The following is a 22,388-nucleotide window of genomic DNA, read 5'->3' as shown; positions in this document are numbered from 1 at the left end:
CTTGAATGGAGAAACGCGTGGTGCTCCGCGCCCGTAGGGACACTGCAGCTGGAGGCTGCAGCGGGTTTGGTTGAAGAAGTGGTTAGTCCTCCTGGCCCGTGGCGGCGCGGTAACCGATAGAGATTTTGGTCTGGCCTCACGGCGGGTTTGACTGAAGAAGCAGTTGGTCCTCCCATCTGCAGGGGGCGCTATGACCAATACACACACGGCCAGGTCTGGCGGCGGCGGGTTTGGCTGGAGAAGCAGTTACTCCTCCCAGTTGGAGGGGGCGCTGTGACCGAAACGGACACGGCCCGGCCTGGCCTCACGGCGGCAGGTTCGGCGGCCTCGGACGGAAGGAGGGCGCCCGGTCCGGGTGTGAGGTGGTCCGGATCTGAGCGGAGGTCGGCGACGCAGGATGGGGGTCACCTGGTGAGGAGGCACTCGATTTGACGATAAGGGACAGTCACCGGCAGGACTCAGCTCGAGTCCTGGAATTGGTTGGGAGGAGAATGATTTTATTTTAAAATGCAGCATGGTAACAGGCCCGCGCCTCCCAATTAACCTACTAACCTGAACGTCTTGGCAATGTGGGAGGAAACTTGAGCCCACTCCCACATCGAGGCAGATAAATTGGGGACAATTAAGAGACCGATATAGGCACATGCTGTAAGATGGAGGGCTATGTTGCAGGGAAGAGTTAGATTTGATTTATTATAGCTGGATCCACCATCCAGACTGTGCTCTCTTACTACTGCATCAGGCAGGGGGTGCAGGATCCTCAGGTCCCACACCACCAGGTTCAGGAACCATCAGGCTCCTGGACCAGAAGGTATAACTTCACTCACCCAACTCTGAACTGAACACACTTTGGAGGATTCTACATCTCATGTACTCAATATTATTTATTTATTATTATTCTTTTGGTTGCTTGTCAGTCTTTGTGAGTAGTTTTTCATTGGTTCTATTGTATTTCTTTGTTGTGCTGTGAATGCATGCAAGAAAATTAATGTCAGCATTGTATATGGTGGCATATATGTACTTTGTACTAGTTACAACTGAATTGAAGTTATGCAGAAGTTTTAGGCACACACATATATAACTAGGGTGCCTAAGATTTGCACATTAAAATTACCAAAGAACACTTAATACTATAGAGTAATACAAAGCTAAGTCCTCTTATTTTTGTTTCCCAACTACTCTCCTGTTTTAACTAATATACAGTACTGTGCAAACGTCTTAGGCACACTAGCTATAGGTAGGTGCTGAAGACCTTCACAAGTTACTGTAGTTAGCATAAAGAGTTAAAACCATGGAAGGTTGTTAGCTAACAGGTTGCAGAGATGTAAAGTACTTTATTGCAGATTATATCACTGTTTATCAAAGAATCCCACAATGAGGCAGATAAATTGGGACATTTAAGAAACCTTTAGATAGGTACATGAGTGATAGAAAATTGGAGGGCTGTGTGGGAGGATTGTGGTTAGATTGATCTTAGTTGGACCTGCCACCCAGGCCATGCTCCTTTCTCGATGCTGCCATCGGGCTGGAGGTACAGGAGCCTTAAGGAACAGTTATCAGGCAGATAACTTCACTCACCTCAACTCTGAACACAACCTATGGACTCACTTTCAAGATCTCTACATCTTGTGTTCTTGCTATCATTTACTTATGTTTGTATTGGAAGTTTGTCTTTTGTACAATGGTCACTTCTCAGTCTTTGTGTGCCTGTAAAATTCAAATATCTAACTTCTGAAGCTGTAAAATCATGAGGTTAGAGTTCATAATTGACGATGATAGATGAATGACTTTGGATACTGGTTTGACATTTTGTATTGACATAGAGTGTGGAACAGGCCCTTCTGGCCTTTTGAGCTGTGCCGACCAGCAACCCCCCAATTTAATCCAAACCTAATCAAGGGACAATTTACAGCGACCAATTATCTTACCAACCAGTACGTCTTTGGAATGTGGGAGGAAACGGAAGCTGTCATGGGAAGAACTTACAAGCAGTGGTGGGAATTTAATCTGGGTCACTGGTACTGTAAACTGTTGTGCTAACTACTATGTTACCGCCCCACCCTTTAAGTTTATAAAGAATGAGGCAGTGAAGTGTAAAGGTGAGTTTAGGGGAAGACATATGGTATGGTAAGGTAAACAAGAGGAGCTGAATGGTATGATACAAGACCAGGCAATAATCAATGAACTAGCCCCTTTCAGAAGTCAGCCACAAATCACCTATATCAGTTATCTCAAATCACATATTGGCCAGAAACACGTGAAAAGACTCTTGGCTTCTCTGAGAAGAATTGACTGGTTTGATGGGGGTAACTGGGAAATCCAGGGGCTAATTGACCACAAACTCAATACATTCCACCCTGTCTCAAGAAAGAGGAGGGATAGCAGCTTTCTTGCTGAAGTCGAGGGTCTGGCAGAGAACCTGTGAGCTGAAGAGGAGGTGGTGAGTAGAATGTGTACAACTTGCTGACTGTCACATTGTGCGAGGGTTCTTCAACACTCAATGTCACCTACAAACATCCAAAGCCCATCCCACCCAGAATCAACACTGGCATCAGATTTATCATCACTGTCTTACAGGACCTGTAATTTGTTTATTTGCGGAAGCAATAGAGCCAAAGACATTAAATTACTGTAAGTCACAAAAAATAGATACTGCATAACAAAGGAATAATAGGTTCATGGACTATTTAGAAATCTGATGGCGGAAGGGAAGAAGCTGTTCCTGAAATGTTGAGTGTCGGTCTTCAGTCTCCCATACCACCTCCCTGTTGGTAGGAATGATAAGACGGCATGTCCTGGGTGGTGAGGGCCCTTCATAAGGGATGCCACCTTCCGGAGATGACTTCTCTTAAAAATGGCGTTGATGGTGGGGAGGTTTGTGCTCATGATGGGGCTGGCTGAGTACAACCTCAGCCTGTGTATAAGATGATGAGAGGTGACCTGATAGAGGTGTATAAGATGATGAGAGGCATTGATCGTGTGGATAGTCAGAGGCTTTTTCCCAGGGCTGAAAAGGCTAACACGAGAGGGCACAGTTTTAAGGTGCTTGGAAGTAGGTACAGAGTTGATGTCACGGGTAAGTTTTTTACGCAGAGAGTGGTGAGTGCGTGAAATGGGCTGCTGGCGACAGTGGTGGAGGCAGATACGATAGTGTCTTTTAAGAGACTCCTGGATAGGTACATCGAGCTTAGAAAAATAGAGGGCTACGGGTTACCTTAGGTAATTTCTAAGTAAATACATGTTTGGCACAGCATTGTGGGCCGAAGGGCCTGTATTGTGCTGTAGGTTTTCTGTGGTTCTGTGTGACCCTCTGCAGCTTCTTACATTGGAGGTGAAGGGTGAGGGCAGTTCCCTTCAGGAAGTTGAACTCCACATCCATGACTCTGGTTTGGTTTTGCTAATTTGCTGATTCTCTTTCTCAGTGTTTCTCAGATCCCCGCAGTTGAGGGGAAGAGCGTCCAGCAAGCGGTGGAGATGCTCACGAAGAAGTTGGAAATGCTGGGTGCTGTGAAGCAGGGCACATTTTGTGTGGACTGTGAAACTTATCATGCAGGACCGACTGTGACCATCCCAGGTAACTATCGAGGAATAGCAGTGGGTAGAATAAAAAAAGATGCTGGAAGTTATCGAGTTTGGCTGTATCTATGGAAAGAGCAATAGAGCTAGCGTTTCAAGTGAAAACTAAATGACGATAAGATGTGGGTGCAGTATTAGGCCATTCAGCCCATTGAGTCCATTCTGTCATTTTGCTGAGGCTGAAATTGTTTCAACCCTATTTGGGGGAGAAGAGAATGTCCAGGGTTAATTATAGTGGCTGCTTTACCGAAGAAGCGAGGTGAAGATAGAGTCCATGTAGGGGAGGCTGGATTCTCTGATGTGCTGAGCTGTGCCCACAACTCTGGGCTGAGAGGTTGCTGTACCAAGCTGTGAGACTTCCAGACAGGATGCTTTCTATGGTGCATCGATAAAAGTTCATGAGGATCAAAGGGGTCATGCCAAGTTTCTTTAGTCTCCTGTTAATGTGTGATGTTTACAGAGTTGAAGGATAAAACAAAAGAATAATTTTGACCTTGCCGCCCTGATCTCAAGCAAACTAGAGGAGACCGGGAGCTGGGCCAGGGTTTGGATATGTTTTCTTTTCCACCCTATTCTGCAAATGATGTGGTCAATGGCAGCTGTTCAGCGATACCAAATTGGGAGTATTTATAAAGTCAGTGAAGTTTCGGTCACTTAGATTATAAAACATCCAACTCACACACTGGCTGAATCAGCTGAGTGGCCTCGTAGCAGCAGTACAGCGCAAGGCATACAAAATTACTGCCAGTCGCAATAACAAATAAATAGAGGAATAGTGAGAGAGTGTTCACGGACCGTTCAGAAATCCGATAGCAGTGGGGAAGAAGCTGCTCCTTGAGTGTGTACCTCCTCCTCCTGATGGTAGGAATCACTTTTGACTATGGACTCACTTTTAAGGACTGCAACTTGTGTTCTTGATATTTATTGCTTATTTATTACTATTATTTCTTTCTTTTTATATTTGCACATTTTTTTTTGTACACTGGTTCGTCTATCTCTGTCGTGTGGTTTTTCATTGGTTCTGTTGTGTTTCTTTTTATTTACTGTGAATGCCCACAAGAAAGTGAATCTCAGGGTAGTATAAGCTAACATTCGAGTACTTTGATAGTAAACTTACTTTGAATTTTGAATATACCTTCTGATGTTGGTGATGAGAATCATGTTACAGATCCTGGAACTTTATTTGAATTTATGTATCAAAGTTCAAAGTAAATTTATTATCAAAGTGCAAATGTATCACCAAATGAGATTCATTTTCTTGCAAACGTATACAGGAAAAAAAAGACATTTATTTTAAAAACTGTACATAAAGGCTGACAAACAACCAATGTGCAAAAAAGACATACTATGTAAATGAAAAATAAATAATACTGAGAACATGAGTAGAGTCCTTGAAAATGAGTCTGTAGGTTGTGAAATCTGAGAGTTGAGGTGAGTGAAGTTTTTTCACACCAGTTCAGGAACTTGATTGTAAGGCAGAGGTTCACACCCTTTTTTATGCCATGGACCAATACATTAAACAAGGAGTTCATGGACCGCAGATTGGGAATCCCTGTAGCAAGGTAATAACTGTTCTTGAACCTGGAGGTATGGAACCTAAGGCTTCCTGCCTAATGGTAGTAACCAGAAGAGAGCATGGCCTGGATGGTGGGGTCCTTGATGATGGGTTCTGCTTTCTTGTGGCAGTGCTCCATGTAAAGGTGCTCAGGGGTGGAGAGCTTGTGATGGGCTGTATCCACAGTCCTTTCTATTCCTGGGCTTAAGTGTTTCAACCTGTGATGCATGCAACCAGTTGGAATACTCAAAATTCATATTATTGTGTAAATTTAACACACTTTTGTACGGTGATAGCAATTGCTTGTTGCAATGTTAAGAGTTATTTAAAAAGCTAATGGACTCTTTATTTCAGGGAGTTAAATACAATAGGATATCAGTTGTGTAACAGGATTACAAAGCTTTCATTAGCCTTTACATACAGTGTTGAGAATGGTGTTCATTTGGGGGGTATTGTATTTTGGAATGGGTAATCTTACTGTCAGAATGGATGCATTGCAGATTCCAACACTTTAAGGATTAAATTAGGAGCATGTTGCATAGACAGGCCTGAATTCTCTTTACTATATAGGATTAAGAGATGACCTAATTTAAGTGCTTAAGATGATTAAGAGATATAATGGTGAGATAGAGAGGAGCTGTCCCCTCTGATAAGAGGATTGTAGAATGTGGTGCCCAAACAGTAAAATTAGAACCCGCCATTTATAGTTAGTTTCTTCACACACAAAATCTGGCACTTTCTTTCTCAATAAGTGGAGACAGGAAGGTAGTGTAGTGGTAGTGGTTAGCACAACACTTTATAGTACCAGCAACCTGGGTTCAATTCCCACCGCTGTCTGTTAGGAGCTGGTACGTTTCTCCCCGTGACTGCGTGGGTTTCGTCCAGGTACTCTGGTTTCCTCCCACAGTCCAAACATGTACCAGTTGGTAGGTTAATTGGTCATTGTAACTTGTCCTGTGGTTGGGCTACCATTAAATCAGGGGATTGCTGGGCAGTGCAGCTCGTAAGGTCGGAAGGGCCTGTTCTATACTGTGTCAGGATAAAATAAAACTGCGAGTGACTGCTTTTATGCATATCCAAGATGGATAGATAATTATCATAAATAAATCAGCTGCAACCTCATTGCATCCAGCTGAATGACGGGAAGGCTTGTGTAACTCCTGTTTCAGTGTTCCAACTAGGGTCACTGAAATTGCCTCAAATGTCCCCATCCTGGAGAGAGAGAATATGCCTGCTCCTGTCCTGAAATAGTATACATGTGTGTGCCATATGTGAAGCTACACACTGCTCACTATTGCATGTCCTAGGAGGTGACTTGTTAAAGCAAGGCTTTGATCTTCCCTCTAGGTGGTAGAATTCTCTTCCTGTTTGGACATTTTGCTCTTTGTCCTTTGAAGTCTGATTCACCAATACTTAGTCACATCTTAAATATATGTTTACTGAAGTATTCTGCAGAAGAATTCTCCTGTTGTGTATTTTTGTCTTATCTAAGTTTCCAGTTCACTGCATCCTCTCACCCTTCAATACAAGTGAAGTTCAGCCAGAAATCATAGTAGGGAGAAATGTCAGCATTTGGCCAGAGTTCCTGAGCAGAACGGGGGAATTATCCTGATGTTTTTGACTTATTCAATGGAAAATGTGCAGTGGGACACTGCGTCACTTGGTGTGATATAACTGGAGAGCTGATAGAATGTTGAAATGCGCATACAAAGAATGACCATCTGGTCGAGGTACCAGCGGTGATCATTTCTAATGGAACCTGAAGCCAGCTTGAACATATGCCTTCAAAGGAGACTAAGTGGGTCAATAAATATCTGATGACAGTGCCCCGCTACGCGAAGACTCAGATTCTGTGTGTGCAATGGTGGGCAATTTACTGCGTCTTTGTTAGAAGCGGTGGCTGGATTGAATGTGACCTCTATGGGGTTGAAAGTACAAAGAGGGTTTAACCCTTCGTGCATCCTGCGACCATTCCTTCTAATGAGATCCATCTTCCTGTCCTCAGCCCCTCAGCACCCTTCATCCCCCTGACCCCCCCATGCACTGCCACTTTATGTTTACAGTCCACATCTCATACCTGCACTGGCGTAGTCACTAACCTACTATTTCTTCAATTCAGTTCAAGTTTTAATTGTCATTCAGCCATACATGAATACTCATGTAGCCAAACGAGGCATCATTACTCTGGGGCCAAGATACAAAACTCAGTACTAACAGTCACACACAGCACAAGGCACACATAGCAAGTACAAAATAGCAAGCATATTAAGGTATCAGTAAGATACAGCCACGCGATGGACAAGGCCATCGATGCCACAGAAATCTGCAGTTGACCACAACAGAGCTTTGCTTCTGCCAAACGAACACTGGGGGGGTGCAGCATCAATTCCACTCTGGATGAGGCGCCACGCTGCCCCAGTGGAGCACATTGGCTCCGATGCCTCTCTCCTGGCAGCTTTATAAACCTAAAGCCTCACTTTATGTACATACATTCAGTCCATATAAGCTAATCTATGTATATATGGCCACAAAACAGTTACTGTACGTTATGTTTTATAGGATTGCTTTTATATTTATATATTTTTTTTATCCTTATTGTGTCTTTCTTTTTATGCTGTATCTGATCTGGAATAACAATCTCTCTGTTTCTCATCTGAAAGATTAAGGTGCATGGGATCGATGGTGAATTGGCTCTTTGGATTCAGAACTGGCTTGCCTATAGAAGACAGGGTGGTTGTCAAAGGGATTTATTCTAGATGGAGGTCTGTGAATAGTGGTGTTCTGTAGGGATCTGTACTGGGATTCCTTCCTGCTTATGATATATGTAAACCTGTATGAAAATGTAGATGGTATGTTAGTAGGTTTGCAGATGATACAACGATTGGTGGTGTTGTGGATAGCATAGAAGACTGGCAAAGAATACAGCAGAGTATAGATCAGTTGCAGATAGGTGGTAGAAATGGCAGATGGAGTTTAACCCAACCAAATATGAAGTGTTGCACCTGGGTAGGTAAAATGTAAAGAGACGGTCCACTGTTATGGAAAAGATGTTAATGAGCAGTGGGACATTGCAGTCCAAGTTCATAACTCGCTGGAAGTGGCTACAGAGGTTGATAGAATGGTTAGGAGGGAAATATGGCATGCTTGTCCTTATTAGTCACGACACTGAGTTCGAGAGTCAAAGTTACGTTACGGCTTTTTAAAGCTCTAGTTAGGCCACATCTGGAGTACCAGCCTTCTCCTTCCCACCCTCCCCCCACCTTCTTTACAGGGCCTCTGCCCCTTCCCTCTTCAGTCCTGACGAAGGGTTCCGGCCCGAAACGTTGACTGATCATTTCCACAGATGCTGTCCAACCTGCTGAGTTCCTCCAGCGTGTTGTGAGTGATACTTTTATTTTACTTGTGCACAAGGACAACAGCATGGCCTCTGTCACCATACTGTTGTGAAGCCAGCATAGACAACTGCTATTTCTATACAGAATTATCTTTATCAGTTACGGATATTGGCCATTTGGTAAATTATGTATGTTTGAATTCCTTACTTGCAAGATCAATTGCCATTTACAATAAAGGTGTTAAAAGTCAATCAAAGCTTCAAGCTGACAACCAACGATATTTTGAAGTTAGTAAAGCAATTATCCTTTAGTTGTGAGGTGTAATTTACATCCTTCTGTTGTCCTTATCTCATCTGCCTCTGCCCCACTGTGTAAAGTGTGTTAAGGGAAGCTATGTTCTTCTAGGTTCATTACACAGTGCCACAGTCATTCCCACCTGTCTGTCTGCAATGAGCAAGGTTGGCTCCGGCAGTTTCACTTCAAAGCTCTTCCTTGTCTGGGTTTGACTACACACCGCTGGCTCGACTTGCCTGGATGTTGTCCTTAACCCTTGCCTAACTGCAGGTTCCACAGGCAAAACGTGGGCTGAAGGGCTTGTTCCTCAGTTGCACTGTTCTATACACTCGTGCTGAAGAACGACAATAAACAATATTGAATCTATCTTTCATCAGGGCAGCCTGCGAAGTTCATGTACGTTATGCACAACACTGAGTATCCTCTTAGCTGCTTTGCACTTTTTGAAAACGGGCCTTACCTGGTTGCCGACACAAACTTCGACACGCTCATGGTCAAGCTGAAGGGGTTTTTCCAGAATGCCAAGAGTAACAAGATTGAAAGCCGAGGGCCTCGCTATCAGTATGGTGACTTTCTGATAAAGGTTGGGACAGTTACCATGGGACCCAGTGTCCGTGGCATAACTGTTGAGGTAAATCCATTAAATCATCTCTATTTAGGTTACTGATGATTATGCTGTATTCCTTTTTAGATATTTGTGACACTGTTTCTAATTAAAATCAGAATCAGGTTTAAACAGAAATCAGTATTTCTGTTTTTTGTACTTTTTTAATCTATTCAATATACGTGTACTATAATTGATTTACTTATTATTTTTATTTCATTTATTATTATTTTATCTATATCATGTATTGCATTGAACTGCTGCTTCTAAATTAACAAATTTCATGTCACATGCCAGTGATGATAAACCTGATTCTGAAGTGGATAGTACTATTTTATTGGCTGAATTTTCATGAACTGTTTGCATACATCTTAAACAATAGCAGTGGACAATGGCAACATCATTGACAGCTTGAAGAGACAAATTCTGACCATGTAAAACTACTTGCTTGCAGATATAATCTATTAATACCACCTTTATGTCTCACAATAATGTGAATGCGTTGCATTTAGATTTAAACTGCCTGAGTTTGAAATGATTTGCTGAGAATGGGTCAAAAGCAATCAATAAACTGAAATGTACAAATGTACAAACTTAATATTACCGGCCTATGCTAAAAAATTTCTTGTCTTTGCATTAGTTATACAGTGCAATACATAATAATAGAGAAAAAACCTGTAAATTACAGTACTTATATATAAAATACTTAAATAGGTAGTGAAAATAGAAATTTAAAAAAGTAGTTAAGTAGTGTTCATGGGTTCAGTGGCCATTCAGAAATCGCATGCTAGGGGGGAGGAAGCTGTTCCTGACTTGTTGAGTATGTGTCTTTAGCCTCCTGTACCTCCTCCCTGATGGTGGCAATGAGAACAAGGCATATCCTGGGTGATGGGGGTCCTTAACAATGGATATCGCATTTGGCGAGGCTAGTGCCCATGATGGAGCTGACTAAGTTCACAGCTCACTGCAGTTTATTTTGATCCTGTGTAGTACCCCCCTCCCCCACCATACTAGACAGTGATGCAGCCAGTTAGAATGCTTTCCGTGGTATATCTGTAGAAATCTATGAGTGTCTTTGGTGACATACCAAACCTCCTCAAACTCCCAATAAAATATAGTCTTACTTCAGTGGTTGGTAAGTTGATGGAGAAGATCCTGAGAGGCAGGATTTATGAACATTTGGAGAGGCATAATATGATTAGGAATAGTCAGCATGGCTTTGTCAAAGGCAGGTTGTGCCTTATGAACCGGATTGAATTTTTTGAGGTTGTGACTAAACACATTGATGAAAGTAGAGCAATAGATGTAGTGAAAATGGATTTCAGCAAGGCATTTGATAAGGTACCCCAAGCAAGGCTTATTGAGAAAGTAAGGAGGTATGGGATCCAAGGGGACCTTGCTTTGTGGATCCAGAATTGGCTTGCCCACAGAAGGCAAAGAGTGGTTGTAGACAGGTCATATTCTGCATGGAGGTTGGTGGCCAGTGGTGTGGCTCATCCATCTGTTCTAGGACCCCTACTCTTCGTGATTTTTATAAATGACCTGAATGAGGAAGTGGAGAGATGGGTTAGTAAATTTGCTGATGACACAAAGATTGGGAGTGTTGTGGATATTGTGCAGGGCTGTCAGAGGTTACAGCGGGACATTGATAGGATGCAAAACTGGGCTGAGAAGTGGCAGTTGGAGTTCAACCCAGATAAGTGTGAGGTGGTTCATTTTGATAGGTCAAATATGATGGCAAAATGTAGTATTAATGGTAAGACTCTTAGCAGTGTGGAGGATCAGAGGGTTCTTAGGGTCTGAGTCCATAGGACACTTAAAGCTGCTTCACAGGTTGACTGTATGGTTAAGAAGGCATACGGTGCATTGGTCTTTGTCAACCATAGAATTGAGTTCAAGAGCCGAGAGATAATGTTACAGCTTTATAGGACCCTGGTCAGACCCCACTTGGAGTACTGTGCTCAGTTCTGGTCACCTCATTACAGGAAGGATGTGGAAACTATAGAAAGGGTGCAGAGGAGATTTACAAGGATGTTGCCTGGATTGGGGAGCATGCCTTATGAGAATAGCTTGAGTGAACTTGGCCTTTTCTCCTTGGAGTGACGGAGGATGAGAGGTGACCTGATAGAGGTGTATAAGATGATGAGAGGCATTGATCGTGTAGATAGTCAGAGGCTTTTTCCCAGGGCTGAAATGACTAACATGAGAGGGCACAGTTTTAAGGTGCTTGGAAGTAGGTACAGAGGAGATGTCAGGTAGGTTTTTTACGCAGAGAGTGGTGAGTGCATGGAATGGGCTGCTGGCGACGGTGGTGGAGGCGGATACAATCGGGTCTTTTAAGAGACTCCTGGATAGGTACATGGAGCTTAGAAAAATAGAGAGCTATGGGTAACCCGAGGTCATTTCTAAAGTGAGTACAGTACATGTTCGGCACAGCATTGTGGGCCGAAGGGCCTGTATTGTGCTGTAGATTTTTTGTGTTTCTGCTCCCCCTGAGGACTGGTGTGTGTTCCCTCGTCTTATTCTTCGTGAAGTTCACAATTAGTTCATTGGGTTCTTTATAATATTTATACTTTGGAAAAGTAGAGTCTGTTTTATCATTCCACAACTGGTAGATTGGTCCAATCAAAGCTAAAAACTGCTTGGTGCAAATATCAAAGTTGACTGGTACATTTAGCATCCTCACTAAATTGCACTGTTGTCTGTTGATTAAATCGTCACCCAGCAAATTGAATTTATACAGTTAGTTTAGCCCATCACCCCTACAGGGGTATGGGCCAGTGACAGCAGCTGGTCAGAGTCTCTGTCCCGGGCCAGTCTGGTGCTGGTCCAGGTTGATAGAAGGTTGATTAGCCCTGTGTCTTCCATGGACTAGAGGCTTTCATCACATGGTTTTGTACATCTTCTAGGTGAAGATCTTCCCTTTCCCAGGGATGAGGTCTTTGGAGTTTCTGTTGGTGTTTCTACAGCACCAAGTTTTTACAGGCAGTTGCTAGCCTCATGTCCATTCCTCCTCCTTTCACAGCCGAGGCTGGGATCATCCATGGCAGAGTTGAATCTATCCAGTTATCTGCAAACCAGTGTATTAACACACTCTGCTGAAGAGAAACAATTCCTCTCTTTCTGTCAGTTGTCTTGGGACTTTCAAATAATACACACCAAGTACAAGCAGATTTTATTCTATTAAAAGTTGGAGAAAAACTGTACCAAAAATGTGTAATTAATTTCAAAAACATGCGAAAGGAGGAAAGAATTGTAAAAAGATTAGGTCAAATGCTTGAATCAAGATCATAGAGCACCAAAGCACAATACAGGCTCTCCAACCTGCAATATTATGCCAACCTGTTAACCTACCCTGAGATCAAACTAAAGAATGTGTAATTAATCTCTTCCCTTCTACATAGCCCTACATTTTTCTAACATCCATCTGTCTATATAAGAGTTTCTTAAATGCCGCTAACATATCTTCCTTTACCACCACCCTGGACAAGGTGTTCCACGCACTCACCACTCTGTGTGTTAAAAAAAAAAGCACGAACAAACCTACATCTGACATCCTCCAATAACCTTAAAATTATGTCCCCTTGTAGTAGCCATTTCTTCCCTGGGGGAGAAAAGTCTCTGGCTATCTGCACCTATCCATACACGTACTTGTGTGTATAGAACATAGAACAGTACAGACCCTTCGGCTCACAATGTTGTGCTGACCCTTAAACCCTGCCTCCCATATAACCCCCCCACCTTAAATTCCTCCATATACCTGTCTAGTAGTCTCTTAAACTTCACTATCTGTCTGCACCACTGACTCAGGCAGTGCATTCCACGCACCAACCACTTGCTGAGTAAAAAAACCTTCCTCTAACATCCCCCTTGAACTTCCCACCCCTTACCTTAAAGCTACGTGGTCTTGTATTGAGCAGTGGTGCCCTGGGGAAGAGGCGCTGGCTGTGCACTCTATCTATTCCTCTTAATATGATCTTGACTTTGTGAAATTCTTTGAGACATCAAGAAGGATGCTGTATAAATCTAACAGGTACCTTTTAGTAATGATGAAGAACCTGCACTGTAAGTATAATTTGCAGTTAAGTAAATGGGATTTTTTTTTATCATTCCAGGTAGAGTACTGTCCCTGCATAGTGTCAAGTGACTGCTGGAATCTCATGATGGAATTCATGCAGAGTTTCATGGGAAACCATACCCCTGGAATCCCGTCTGTATTCTCGACAAAGCACGATGGCATTTATACACCCACGGACACAGCCGTTCAGTACATGGAGCTGTTCAATAAAATTCGGAAACAGCAGCAGGCTCCTGTATCAGGAATGAGATAGGCTGCTTTGCACTGACAAATCTAAACTACATCTTCATTGAATCTGATAAGTTAATCCTTTCAATGAGGAGCATTTGGTATCACTCAAGATACCACAACAATTTTGCAATGCTTTTCTTCTTGTGAGAAGAATGGGGCAAAATAGTTTATTTCCTTCCATCTCTGCTGGTAGGTAGCCTCGCACCTGGTTTCCAATGGCCAGAAGTTTTCTGCAATGTTGACCCTTATTTCTTCTTAATTCTCCTCTACGCACACTGACTAGCCTGCCTGTGAAATAAATAGAGCAGCATTGCTCAATTAAAAGTAGCCATGGCGTGACATGAAGAAGCCAGTGACCAGTGACATGAGCTTACAGCACTACTTTCTCCAATTCAGCTCTACCAGGAAGGCTGGATGGAGTCACTCGCTCACAGGGTCGCAGACAAGAAGTGGGCTTGATTCATCATCCTAATTAATTAAATTCAGGGATCGTTTTTACATTGGCTAATTCAGAAATCTTGTCTAGCTGTGGACGGTGTGTGAAATGGTGATGCTAAATAGCAGAGAAGGCTGAAAATAGTGGGGAAAGCCTCTTAACTGAATAACTCTGAGAAGAAAAATGTTGGAGACGCTGGAATTAAAACAAAGTGTTGGAACTGTTGAGTGACAGGAGAGCATTTAGGTGGTTTGATGCATCATTGAAGAGAGTTCTTTGAAACGTACTGAGCTTAAATGTTAACGCTCTTTTGATGCTATCTCATCTGACAATTTTCTGTTTTTATAACAACATAATTTTTCGCCTTCTGTGCAGATACATAGTTATTTTTAGTAAATTATCTATAAAGCAGGGTTGAATAGCCTTTACTAGGGAGTTTTTTTTTACATCGGTGGACTGATTGACTCTAACCACCTAGGGGGAGTTACTTTTTAAGATTTTACATGAAAATACTTCCTGGTTCAGTAATGCCGCCACCCTATGTGTGCCAGTGCTCGATATTTTAGAAAACACTCAAATGTAGCCTGTGCTCCCATTGCTCGTCTCAGTGAAGTGACTCCTGATTAGATTACAGATATCAGTGGACAGCACAGTTAGTGGAATTTCTGCATCAGAGGTACAGTGACCCAGGTTCAGTCCTGACTACTGCTGTCTCTGTGGAGTTTCCATGTTCTCCCTGTGGCCATGAAGGTTTTCTCTGGGTGCTCAGGTTCCCTGCAAAGTCCCAAAGGCGTGCAGGTTAATTACGGAATTACCCTTAGTGTGTGAGTAGCCGAACCTGGGGCATGGTGAGGCAACCTGATGGGAATGTGGGGAGAAGAAGTTACAGAGATAACTAGCAGGTGATGGGATTGCTCTGAGCTACTATGGACTCATCGGGCCAAATGGTTGCCTCCTACCTCGTAAGGAAATATCGAACATGTTGCCTCTTTTGACCAAACACCTTGCCGAGGCATGTTCAGCAGCATTCTATGGAAGTGTCACCTGTATAAGACAGTAAGTGGAGCCAAAGGTGTGACTTTATTTTACATATATTTTGGATTTTTTTTGTTGGATCTGACCAATTAATTTTTTTTTAATTAAAGAATTTGATGGTTTCGTATTTTACTAGAGTGGCTGAAAATTGAAATTTTTTCTGATGGGAATAATGATGAAATTTAATCTATGTGCTTTAAATTCAATACAACTTTTCCTGTTAAGTGATTCAAAGCCTGATGGATTTGTGTAGCATTAATAGTTTGTATGAGGTTTTGAAAAAGAGTAAAGATTTAAGATTAGTTTTATTTGTTAATGTACATCGAAATATACGGCGAAATGTGTCATTTGCATCAATGGCCAACTCAAGCTAAGGATGTGCTGGGGGCAGACCACTAGTAGCGCTACGCTTCCAGCACCAATGTAGCATGCCCCTGACTCACTAACCCTAACAGTGTGCCTAGAATGTGGGAGGAAACCGGAGCACCTCGAGGAAACCCATGCAGTCATGGGGAGAACGTACAAACTCCTTATGGGTAGCAGCAGGAATGGAACCCTGATCTGTGATTGCTGGCACTGTAAAGTGATGCGCTAACCGCCACGCTATCGTGCTGCCCGTAGAGTATTGTGTCTGAGGGTAAGGTAATTATAATGTATAGAAAGAGCTTGTGCCATCTCAAATTTAAGTGATTCAAATATCCTGTAAGACTTGAGCATAAAGTTTACTGTGTGCCCTAACCCAGAGGTTTCTTGCTAGTTTTGTGCTAAGGAGTGCTGAGGTAGAATTAGAACATAGAACGTAAAACACTGTAGCATAATACAGGCCCTTCGGTCCACAATGCTGTGCCAACCTTTTAATCTACTGGAGGATGAAGCTAACCCTTCCCTCCCACATAGCCACCATTTTACAGTAGAGCATAGACAGTATAGTACAGGCCCCTCAGTCTACGATGCTGTGCTGACCTTTTAAAGTATTCCAAGATCAATCTTACCCTTCCCGCCCCACTAACCCTCCATTTTTCTATCGTCCGTGTGCCTCCCTGAGGGTTTCTTCAATGTTGCCTATGTACCTGTCCCATTGTGGAATGTGGGAAAATGCTCCGATTTCATCCCGTATTCTAAAAGCGTACGGGTTAGTAGATTAATTGGATACATGGTAATTGGTAGGCACAGGCTAAATCTCTTAAATATCCCTAATATATCTGCCTCTATCATCACCCCTGACAACACATTCCACACACCTATCTCTGACATTCCTTCCTATACTTTTCTCCAATCACCTTAAAATTGTGCTCCCTTGTCTTAGCATTTCCACCCTGGGAAAACACTTTACACTGCTGGTGTTTAGGGCAGCAATGAAGATTCTCCTTCTCTGTCTGTCCTTGGCCACCATCTCTGTTATGGTTCAGGGTCCTTATTTCTACCTCTATGGTAGTTGTCTTTGGTCTCCCATGTTTCCTCCACCCTTCAGAGGGTCCAATGAGGTGCTGTCTTAATGGTGGAGTTGGCCTATCTTCTCATCACGTGTCCAATCCAAACAATGTTTCCTCCTGATGATTGTGGCCATGTCCTCTTGATGGCACTGAAGGAGCCTGGGAAAACAGCACTGGCTATAGGCTGTTATCAATGACTTATCATCCAGTTGTTAGATTTATTAAGTACTGCTGGGTTTCACATCATTTATTTGCGTTGTAATGGTAAGATTGATTTACCTAATCAAACGAATGGATAACACAGCTGGCCTGCAGAAATCTCTGGGTGTGCTGGGGATTTGCAATGAAGACTAAATGCTCAATCCTTCCGGTTACATGGAGAAAACGGCTCTGCTGAAGGGTGCACATTTGAAACTTCAGGAACCTTATCTTCTTTTATTATCACTTGCACAATGATGTTCTTCAATCAAGGGAGTTGGCGAAATATGACTGGGTTACCAAAGTCAAAGTAAGTGTGTTGTCAAAAGTGCGTGCAACTGTATTTCACCATTTACCAATTTGAGATTCATTTGCACTTATATACAGGTGACCCGGATTTAATTCCCACCACTGTCTGTAAGGAATTGTTCTGTCTCCCTGTGACTGGATTTTCTCGGGATACTCCTTTCACAGTCCAAAGACGTACTGGTGGGTAGGTTAATTGGTCATTGTAAATTGTCTTGTGATAAATCGTTGGGGATTTAATCCTAAATGTGTTGCCACAGGTGGCTGTGTATTGTATTGATGTAGTAATAAGATAAAATATTATGAGTTGTAGAGTTCCTGAAAATGAGTCTGTAGGTTGTGGAATCATTTCGGAGTTGAGGCCAGTGGAGTTATCCACGCCGAGGTGATAACAGTTGATGAACCTGGTTGGGTGGGACCTAAGGCTTCTGTACTTCCTCCCAATGGTAGTAGCAAGAAGAGAACAGGATGGGTGATCCAAAGCTTTGATCGAAGATGAGCATTAAGAATGGCCTTGCAGCTGAAAGAACTCGGGATTCAATGAAGTAGTAAGCACTGAGAGCACAATTGCCAACAGTGTATTGCAGAAATGAGTGTGTGAGAGCAGTGGGCTTGTCTAGGAGCACGAAAGAAATCTGGTTCACTCCCCTCAACTGAATTGATTCCACAATCTACAGACTCGTTTTCAAGCACTCTATGATGTATCTCAGTATTATTTTTTTTTAATTTGCACGCTTTAGGCAGGAAGAGGGGAAGGGAGCTAAAGCACCAGGGAGACATTCTGTAATGATAAGTAAACCAACTGTTTGGATCAAATGACCTTGCCTAGTGTCTCAGGGATGGGTGAGTCTGCACCTGTGCCACTCCCCGCTCCGGCATTCCTTCTCTGCCACCTGTCCTACACCATCCCGCTGCGCTCCACCCTCGCCATTCCCAACATACTTTGCTCCCGTCAGGTTTACAAACTCGCTCTCCGCTCCACGTTGACAAACACGGTTCTGTGCAAATGTCTTAGCCACCCTAACTATATATGTGTGTGTCTTAGAGTTTTGCACGGTACTATTATACCTGTTTCTGATACTGAAGGTTTATGGGGCAGGGTAGGACCTTATTCTTTGCACTGTCAGAGGCAGGGTGAAACCACACAGGCTTTTAACGAGGGAATGGGAGTCTAAGGGTAGAAGGCATAGGTTTAGGGTGAAAGGGGGAAAGATTTAAAAGGGACCTGAGTAACACGTGGTAAAAGTGGTAGGTATAAGGAACAAATTGCCAGAAAAAGTAGCCCAGGCAGGTGCAATAACGAATTCAAGGTTAAATATATATCATGTGTACATCGTAACATACAGTGAAACGCGTTGTTTCCGTTAACAAGGGGTGTGCTGGGCACAACCTATAAGTGTCGCCACCAACACGGCGTGCCCGCGATGCTCTGAAACAACAGAACAATAGCAAAACAAGCTCCGTTCCTCCCTCCCCCCCACCCACCCACGAACCACTCACCAGTCTCCAGCGGAATCGAGCTTCAAGTTCCCCAGAGGACTTGCGGAGATTTGCAGGCTCGGCTCCCACCAACAGGCCTCGGTTTCACGACTTCCGATTCACCCCGACCCCCGGGACGTCGGCGTCGACATTTGGATAAGTATGGGAAAGGTTTAGAGTAGGGGTTCCCAAACTAGGGGCCGTAGCATTTTTTTTAAAATGGTTTAGAGGGCCATGGACCAAGCTTAGATGGGCCCCATGATTGACATGGACTTGATGGGCGGAATGGCCTGTTTTCAGGGCTGCGTGACTTTTAAAACAAATTACGAACATGTTCTTTGTCTTTATCTTCTGAGTGACAAGATTTAGGGCATAGGACAGTTCGGAAACTGCATACAGTTCATGCGCCATTGCCGGGAAGTACAGGTTGAATAATGCTTACTACAAGCATAAAAGGGAACTGGATCAAAACCACCTCATTAATTGTTGGCAAGTGACTAACTGTTGTTTTCTGTACCACATGCTTTGTGCGAGTGGCCAGGCTGCCTGTGATTTACAAACTGAAGAGCATTTAATCTTTTGCCAAGTCCTTGAGACACGCCTCGTTCAGCTCTCAGAGATGATGAACCGAGCAAATTAGTTTTCGCTCGTTCTTCACCGGCAATGTAATATATGCCAAGGTCAATGGATTCTACTTAACTAGGTGTCATTTCTGACATGTAGTATATTTTAAAGGCACATTACTTAAACTTTTACCTGGTCTTATTTAATTATTACCAATTGTCGCATTAAAATGATCTGTCAACATCAGGGAGTTATTAAGAGCAAGGTTGAACATATGGAACTGTTTATTTTTACAAGTGACAGATATGAAAGCGCATTGCGAGTTACAGATGAGGCTTGCATTGTGCGTTCGGATTTGCCTCTTGCACCTGGGTCAAGTTTATTGTGAAATTTTGGTTCTGGAGGAAAAAAAGGTCTTAAAGCTCGTGTAAGAGTACTGTAGTCTTTATAGAAAACATTTACCTTTTTTTTGGCTTAAAAAAAGATGTTCCTTACACAAGAGATTCTGCAGATGCTGGACATCCGTAGCAACACACACACACACACACAATGCTGGAGGAACTCAGGAAGTCAGGCAGCGTCTATGGAGAGGAATAAAGAGTTGACAAGACTACATCAGGACATTGCATTGGGTCAGGTCGTAAATAGATTGAAATGCCAAAGGCGAAGTTTAACCCCAGTGTCCTGGACCAGGTGAAAGAATATTATCAAGGGACATTTTCTTGTTCTTAGCACAAAAAAAAACTGCCGGAGGAGCTCGGTGGTGGTGGTGAAGGGGGAGGGAGGGAGGGAGGGGTCCGGTAGCATCTGTGGGGAGGAATGAATTTGCATCATTGGCGGTTCATTTCCCTCCAGAGGTGCTGCCTGATTCCCTGAGTTCCTCAAGTAGTTTGTCTTGCCCCAGATTCCAGCTTCAGAATCAGGTTTATTATCACTGACTTATGTGTCGTGAAATTTGTTTTGCGGCAGCACTACAAGTGCAAAGACATAAAATTATTACGTTACAGAATAAACTGCTAAGAAAGGGAATAACAAGGTAGTGTTCACGGGTTACATGACACGTTCATAAATCTGATGGTGGCGGGGAAGAAGCTGTTACTGGATCGTTGCGTGTGGGTCTTCCTGGTAACATCTTTTTTGATGGTGAAGAGGGCATCAGGTGGGTGGTGTAGCAGATTTATTTCATTTATTTATTGTGATACGACGCGGAATAGGCCCTTCCGGCTCTTCGAGCTGCGCTGCGCAGCAACTCCAGCCTATTCACCCGATAGTTTACAACGACCTGTTAACCTTTCAACCGTCCTTTGGACTGTGGGAGGAAACCGGAGCACCCGGAGGAAACCCACGCAGTCACGGGGAGAACATACAGCGGTGGGAATTGAACCCGAGTCACTAACCACTACGCTACCGTGCTGCCCTAACAATAAGGGGGGCAGTCTGATTGTGAGCATCTGTAGTCTCCTGTGCTCTCCGTCTGTCTCGTTACTATCCTGTGGGTAAACCTAAATGCAAGAGCAGGATCAGTTTTGATTGTAGTGCATTTATGGTCAAGGAACTGGAGTGAAGAATAGGCGAACCAACCCAATGGAATGTCTCATTTGTAATGTAGTGCCTAAAAGTGTGATGAAAAGATCCTTCAAAAGAAATTATTTCTTCAGTTCTAGTCACCTCATTATAGGAAGAATGTAGACAGTTTAGAGAGAGGATTCACCAGGATGCTGCCTGGATTAGAGAGCATGTCTTACGAGGATAAGTAAGAGAGCTAGGGCTTTTCCCTTCAGAGTGAAAGAGGATGAGAGGTGATTTGATAGATTGTACATGATGATAAGAGGCGTAGGTAGAATGGACAGCCAGAGGTTTTTTCCCAGAGCGGAAACAGCTAACACAAGGGGGCGCAATTTTAAGGTGATTGGAGGAAAGGACAGTTTAGGAGAGGGGATATCAGAAGTAAGTTTTCACACAGAGCGCTGGGTGTGTGGAATGCACTGCCAAGGGTGGCGGTAGAGGCAGATACGTTAGGGACATTTAAGAAACTCCTAGATAAGAGTTGGTAGAAAAGTGGAGGGCTATGTGGAAGGGGGAGTCAGATTGATCTCAAAGTAGGTTAAAAGGTCAGTACAACATTGTGGGCTGGAGAACCTGTACTGCGTGTTATGCTCTGTGTAGATTGGACAAGAAAATCTTTACAGGCCACAAGGAAAGAAGAGTGGAGTCAATTAGCACGGTCTTTCGGCATGGTAGCATAGTGGCTAGCGGAATGTTTTACAGCTCCAGTGATTGCCCATTCGATTCCCGCTGCTGTCTATGAGAAGTGTATACATTCCCCTGTGACTGTGGCGAATTTCCTCCCACATTCCAAAGAGGCATGGCGGCGCTCGCAGGCTGCCCCCCCCCCCCCGCCCCCAGCGCATCCTCGGACTGTGTTGGTCGATAGCACAAACGATACATTTCACTCTGTCTTCTGATGCTAACCTAATGCCTGACTTAAGGATGGTGGGTCTGCTGCTTGGACAATCTGTGTTCAATAAATTAGCCTGAAAGTCACTCAAGACACACGAGAACTGAACACCATCAGTGGTAGGAGTTTTATATCAGCACCCTAGTGTGAGAGAACTTTAAAGAAAGTGGTGGTGGTGGTGGCGGGGGGGGGGGGCGGGTTGGAAAGAAAGTACAGTGGATTTTGGCTATTTGGGAAACATCAGGACCTGTAGATTCTGGCCCAAGTAAGCGGCTGTCCCAATTAGCCGAAGTTTCATGGAAATAGTTACAAAATATTAATAATACAACTGACTAACAAATTCAAGCAACATACTTCAAAGTTGCTGGTGAACGCAGCAGGCCAGGCAGCGTCTCTAGGAAGAGGTACAGTCGACGTTTCAGGCCGAGACCCTTCGTCAGGAGTAACAAATTATGTATTTAAATGAAATATAGAACAAATTCGAACACTACCAATCCTACTGGCGGTTGTCCATCGCATCCGACGTTGACAGGAAACCTGTGCAGGAGAGTGGAAAGTTCGGTTCAGTGGGACGAGTAGACATCACAACTGGTGTCTTCCTGGGATGCAGCGGATGACCGAGACCCCTCTCTCACGCCACGCCCTTGGCTCTCCACCGAGCGTTGCAGATCCTCCTTCCTGGCCGTGGGATCTCACTGTTACTCTCATCCGCGGAGCTGATTCCGCATACGGCCCTAGGTAACCGGGGTATGAGGCCGCCGGCTACTCTCACCTGGTTTAACTGCCTGTCGAAGCGATGTGCCGGT

General features: G+C 43.6%; 1 protein-coding gene across 2 annotated transcripts; it reads left to right on the top strand.

The window, feature by feature from the left end:
- Positions 1–270: 270 nt before the first annotated feature.
- Positions 271–17,881, top strand: med20 (mediator complex subunit 20). Of its 2 annotated transcripts, XM_072278903.1 has the most exons (4): positions 271–411; positions 3,423–3,574; positions 9,138–9,391; positions 13,480–17,879. In XM_072278903.1, exons 1-4 carry the CDS (start codon positions 398–400, stop codon positions 13,693–13,695), a joined length of 636 nt encoding a protein of 211 aa, XP_072135004.1. In that variant the 5' UTR covers positions 271–397; the 3' UTR covers positions 13,696–17,879. The 2 variants fall into 2 exon arrangements, with proteins under 2 accessions (XP_072135004.1, XP_072135005.1); XM_072278904.1 differs by lacking the exon at positions 3,423–3,574 and having other exon boundaries at positions 13,480–17,881.
- Positions 17,882–22,388: the final 4,507 nt, after the last annotated feature.

The sequence above is a fragment of the Mobula birostris genome, chromosome 14 (genome assembly GCF_030028105.1).
Source record: "Mobula birostris isolate sMobBir1 chromosome 14, sMobBir1.hap1, whole genome shotgun sequence".
NCBI classification, from domain to species: domain Eukaryota; kingdom Metazoa; phylum Chordata; class Chondrichthyes; order Myliobatiformes; family Myliobatidae; genus Mobula; species Mobula birostris.
The sequence above is the reverse complement of the archived record's forward strand: the minus strand, read 5'-3'. Positions and strand labels throughout refer to the sequence as shown.

Excerpts from the sequence above, each read along its gene's own strand:
- med20 (XM_072278903.1), top strand. Across the intron at positions 3,575-9,137 it reads ACCGACTGTGACCATCCCAG|GGCAGCCTGCGAAGTTCATG; the intron begins GTAACTATCGAG and ends ATCTTTCATCAG. Across the intron at positions 9,392-13,479 it reads TCCGTGGCATAACTGTTGAG|GTAGAGTACTGTCCCTGCAT; the intron begins GTAAATCCATTA and ends TTATCATTCCAG.